Here is a 5768-nt window from a genome sequence, read left to right as displayed (position 1 = left end):
TCAGGATTTTATAAGTAGCTGTAAGAAGGTAAGTTTTCTTTTTCTTTTTCTTTTTCTTTCTTTTTTGTTTGATTTTTCCTTTTTTCTAACCCATTTTTAGTGAGTTTGTATAAGGATTGGGACATCCCTAAAGTGTTCCATTATTTTATTTAATTCTTTGAAAAAAAAAAGTTAAGAATTGTCGACAAAATTAGTTCCAAATATTTGCATGGAATTTTCCTCAAAACACATTCCAAAAATAAATTTGATTTTTTATGCATAACTAATTTACATATACATTTTTAAAATATAGCACTGAACATGCTTTTTATATAACTCATTTTCGGAAACTGTATCATATGATTATTTTTTAATAATTTCCACTGAATGACTGTATTATAAAAATTGATTTTCAAATTATATTTTCTAGCAATATTGATATTTTTTTTTATGTAAAATAACCCTTCAAGGCAACAAAATTGAACTAATACTTAAACTACGAGTTCAAACAAAAATAAAGAATTTCAAAATTAAACTAAATATAGTCAACATAATATTCATGATTTCTAAATCTAGTTCATTCAAATTTAACGATAAATTTTTTAAAATTTTGAAGTTTGTGACTATTTTTATAGTTCACACGAATTCCTGTTATAGTAATACAATTGTTTTGACAGGTATAAAATTAAATTATTATTGAATGTATTATTAAAGAGTCTATGCATCACCGCCAAACCTCTGACATACCTTTAATGGAATTAAATTAAAATATAGGTGTGGAAGAAAAAATCAATATTTTTTATCTCCGCAAGACTTAGCTTAAAAATTATCCTTGCAAATGTGAAAATTACCAATATATAAACTTCAATAAATTTATTAAATAACAACTAAATTTAAAAATTAAAATTAATTAATAATTATATTAATTAAATTAAATACTAATTTAAAAATTAAAAAATATTTGTATAAAAATTTAAATAACAACTAAATTTAAAAATTAAAATTAATTAATTATTATATTAATTAAATTAAATATTAATTTAAAAATTAAAAAATATTTGTATATAAAGTGGTTTTTATTATTAATAAAAATTTAAAATATAATTTTTAAATTAATATTTAAATTATTTATGCTAATTTGTAGACAGAAGGTTTCAAAAGTACCCTTTATTTCGGAAATAAAAATCCAAAATAAAAAATAATACATTTCGGTTTCAAACGTGTTTTCTTCTCAATTTGATTTTAGTGAGAGTGGCATTGACTTGATTAAATTTGTTAAGAAAACTACTTGAGGTTTTTTTTTGTATTTTTTTATTCTTAGTTTTTTATTATTGTAAATTATTGTTATTTTTTACTCTATATTAATGAGTTTTCTTTGCCAATGTCATGATACTTTTTCTCATATTTGAACTATATTTTTTTATTAATGTTTGTAGTGGTTTATGTAACACTCTAAAATATACAAAAATAAATAAATTAAAAGGGAATAAAATAAAGTCATGTTTATCGTAATTCATACACAAATAACAAAGAGTAAGTTATTAACACATGTAAGCACTTTAATGTCTAATTGAACAACTTTCCCATCAAAATACAAAATTATTTATCTTAATATATTTCCATTCTCCTAATAATTGGTCAAAAAACATTTATCCAAGCTGAACCTATCATAGAACTTTTTAAATATTAAACGCCTTGTTTGTTCATGAGTTTACCAAGTTTGGTTCAAGCTATCATGAAATTCCACTTGATCAAAGCCAAATTTAGGATATATTTAGCAGAAACCCGAGCAAGCCTATGTTTAAGAAAACAAAGTAAGAAAAATCAAACAATCTAAGCACTGCAGGGTATCTGCAACCAAAGAAGGAAGAGCTACTAAGTTCAAGAAGACCAAGAATTTCAAAAGGCAAGAAGAATCAGGTGAAGTGCATGTCTACAACTCCAAATTAAATTATGCTATCAAAGTTAAACACTGACACTATCAAAATTCAAGTATTCTCCACCAAAAATTGTGTCCAAGCACTGAAAGCTTAGAACTAGCTTGGAAGTAAAGAAAAACAATAAAAATAAAGTACAATCAAATAAAATAAACTGCAAGGTAATTCAAAACTCCAACACTAATTCAATGAAAACCAAAACACAAAGATCTTGAACCGAATTTTAAAATGATACAGTGGCACAAAAGATACCTCTTTCCCAGCAAAACTGTTCGACAGTGGTGGTGACCACAACAGGTGCAGCTATGCTAGAACCATGGTGCAACACAAATGAAGCCCCAGTAGAAGATAGATGCCGCTCCACACGGCTTGACACCATTCAACAGTGCCTGCAATTAACTACTCTCCACACAGAAAGTCCTCAAGTGAAAATAAAATAAATTCCCATGACAAAACAACAAAGACACCGAAAGGCAACAATCTTGTTATTAATTCAAGCATCATGAAGCCGAAGGAGTGTCTATACTCACCAAGCCAGCAAAGCAAAAAAATCTAACAAAAATAAGACAACACAGCCCAATAAATCTACAAGAAGTTTGCACAACACAATTCAACCACAGCCTACTATTTCAAGCCAAAGTCTCGTTTCTTTCCAACACTCGTTAACCCTTCAATCAGGTGGCTTTGGCATTCCCCTTGACATCCCCAGAACAACACCCACCCCCATGCTCATGGTGGTGATGGTGGTGGTGGTGATGGTGATGATGATGATGTTGGTGGTGGTGCTGCTTCCCTTTAAGCTGCTTCCTCATGTCATAAGCATCTTCTCCGTCCGCATAATACTTAGCCTCCACATCATGAATCTGGTACCCCAAGGTCTCGGTGTACAAATTGAAGGCCGCACGGTTGCTCTTGCGCACGTGCAGGGACACATACTCCGCACCAAACACCTGTGCGGGAGAATCCAACATAAGACAGCAAATACAATTGCCTTAATTGTAATATTTTCTCGCAATTCAGTTAATTAAACTCTGGTTCTTCTTTAACGCAATTTCCATCTCTTAATTTTCAACTATCCACAAAATCGTTAAACTTTCAGTTCAATCTTCAGTAACTATTTTGTGAGTTTGATAAGACACTTGAGAAAACACATCATGCTAGCATGTCACAAATCGAGAAATAATTAATTATATCTTTAAAACTAAAATTTGAACAAAATTCTTTATTAGCGGCGGACCTGTTCCATGGCGTTCTGGGCGGCGGTCATGAGTTTGGTGGCGAGACCGAGTTTGCGGTGGGTGCGGAGGACGGCGAGGGAGGTGATATGGCCGTGGCAGTCGGTGGTCTCCTCCTCCATCTTGGCGAGGACGTAGCCGACGATGCGACCGTTGTAGTCTTCGGCGACGTAGAGGAGCTGAGGCCAGGAGAGGATGTGGTAGAGGTAGTACTTCATCTGGTAGTTCTCAGGGAGGCAGAAGAGGTTGCACGCCTGCATCGCCAGAAGGTCCTTCACCGTCGCCTTCCTTATGCACACCATTTTCCCCCTTCTCCCTCTCACTCTCACTCCCTGCGCTACCTATGAATCGATTCAATTAGGGTTCCACTACCCATTCTATTTTATCAATTTTTTAATTTTGGGTTTTTTCTAAATACTTTCATTTACAATTCTTCACCATTATATTTTATTTTCAATTTTTTAAATATATTCAATCTGTACCAAATTTTCATCACAAGTTTTTGGCCTGTTAATTTATTATTTAAAAGTAGAAATTGACTTGATATTAAAATTAAAATTACAAACAGCTAAAACTTGAGAATCAAAATTACTCATAAAAGTTCAGGAATCAAATTAGCATTAATTAAAGTATTAAAATTAAAAATGGAAAAAAATTCAAAATTATAGATTTTATAAAATTTATAAGATTTAATTGTCTTTTTGCTTCCAAGGCATGTCAATGTACTTTTTCCTATTAAATTCATCATAGTGTTATTATACTGACATTTGATTGATGATGTATTATTTATTGTCTTTGTCATTTATTAATATTATAGCGTTGTTATCATTGATTTGATATAAAAGATTACATTAACTAGCTTTTAAAATAAATAAAACAAAATTGAAACAAACCAATATAGGAGAAATAAGAAGATTATTAAACCATTTAAAAATCTAAAAAAAATATTATCTCTACTTTCTTATTTTGGTTAAATAGATTTTTAATTCCTATATTAAGACAATTTTTTTAGTCTCACGGTTTTGAAAAGTCTTAATTTGATCTCAATTTTATATAAAATTAATTAATGTGATTCTTTTAGTTAAATTCACGTTAACATTTTTAATAAAGTCATTATATGGAACAATAAGTATTCAATATGGTGGTAGATAACAACGATTTTAAAATGTATAATCTCTTGCATGATATCGTTTTTTCCTCACATAATCTCTTATTTTGAAAATTATTTCAATCTAATTGATTCATCCTTTACATAAGTTTAGTTAAATTCACCCTTTACATAAGCTCAGTTTCTTCAAACGATCTTACTCCCACCACCAATGGTGGATAGTAGGGACGGGATGAGTCTCGACCCTTCTTCATTGTCGGATCTATTGCTTCTGACATTTCTTCTTCATTGTCGGATCTATTGCTTCTGACATTTCTTCCTCTGAGAGTAAAGACAAATGCTAATGTTGTTGGTAATTAAAGAGAATGAAGTTATTTCGTATCCTTTATTCACATACATGAGTAAGCGTGGTGAAGTACGCATGTGGGAGGACGAGAAGCTCGTCCATGCTACCTTTCAACGTGTGAAGAATGAACTGTAGTTGCTTTGGATGAATATTGAACACTTATAAGTGTCATATTTCAGTAATATTTCGTATTAAAATATAGACACTTATGAATTTTTATTGATAAAATAGCTATAATTTAATCATTGATTTAGGAATTTAAACATTTTTACATATTTTGTTATTATAAGATGAATGAGAACAATTTATTTTAAAATTTGTGTTAATTTTAGGATTTTATGGTAAAATGGAGATGAAAGGGCTAAAGGAGAATAAACAAGATGAAAATGAAAAGTTGGAATATTGGAAACTCATTCAAAACTCATCCAAACTGACCCAAGCAAAATCACTCAAGAGGAACTCGTCCAAGACTCACCCAAGCGAGTTCACTCAAGTGAAGTTGAATTTTTTCTCGTCAAACTCGCTCAAGCAAGTAATAACTCGCTTAAGTGAGATGTCACTTAACTCAAGCCCAACTATGTTAAATAGAAGGCATTGGGAGAATAGAAAGAGATAGAAAACCCTAAAGGAGGCAGTCGTCAAGGAGAAACATCTTGGATCTTCTTTTCTTGCTTTCCATGCTTGTAATGATCAACATAAGTGGCTAATTCTTTCCTTTGGGATTGAGAGTAATTTGTTTAAACTCTTATGTATTGAAGTGATATTTCTTTATAGTATTTAGTTCTTTATTGATGATTGGTATTATCATTTTATTCTCAAAGCTTGAATTATTCATGATTTTGATCCTTAGATTTGACTACAAAGTACTTCTAAGCATTTGACCCAAATGATAATGCTTAACATATTTGAATGCTGGGAATAAATTTGAAATGTTAATTGCTTTATAACATTTGTTCGTAATGATAATGGGTTTTTATGCGAGAAATTGATATTTAGGAGACTCTCTTAATAATTTTGTATGAGAGGAATCGATATAAATGATTTTTATATGTGCATCAATATCAATCCAAATTGAATCTTATAATCTTTTGAAAAAAAAATACAAACGAGTGAGAATGATGAACCCTAATCCCAATTTTTCCAATTGACTCACATAAATCTTT

The 5768-nt window shown here is 30.3% G+C and overlaps 1 protein-coding gene across 1 annotated transcript; it reads right to left on the bottom strand.

The window, feature by feature from the left end:
* Positions 1-2378: 2378 nt before the first annotated feature.
* On the bottom strand, positions 2379-3579 carry LOC137811454 (N-terminal acetyltransferase A complex catalytic subunit NAA10). Its single transcript, XM_068613222.2, has 2 exons — positions 3154-3579; positions 2379-2866 (listed from the first exon to the last, which is right to left on the bottom strand). Exons 1-2 carry the CDS (start codon positions 3451-3453, stop codon positions 2591-2593), a joined length of 576 nt encoding a protein of 191 aa, XP_068469323.2. The 5' UTR covers positions 3454-3579; the 3' UTR covers positions 2379-2590.
* Positions 3580-5768: the final 2189 nt, after the last annotated feature.

This window comes from Phaseolus vulgaris, chromosome 11 (genome assembly GCF_051622355.1).
Source record: "Phaseolus vulgaris cultivar YP4 chromosome 11, ASM5162235v1, whole genome shotgun sequence".
NCBI classification, from domain to species: domain Eukaryota; kingdom Viridiplantae; phylum Streptophyta; class Magnoliopsida; order Fabales; family Fabaceae; genus Phaseolus; species Phaseolus vulgaris.
Note: the sequence above shows the minus strand (reverse complement) of the source record. Positions and strands in the feature narration are given on the sequence as shown.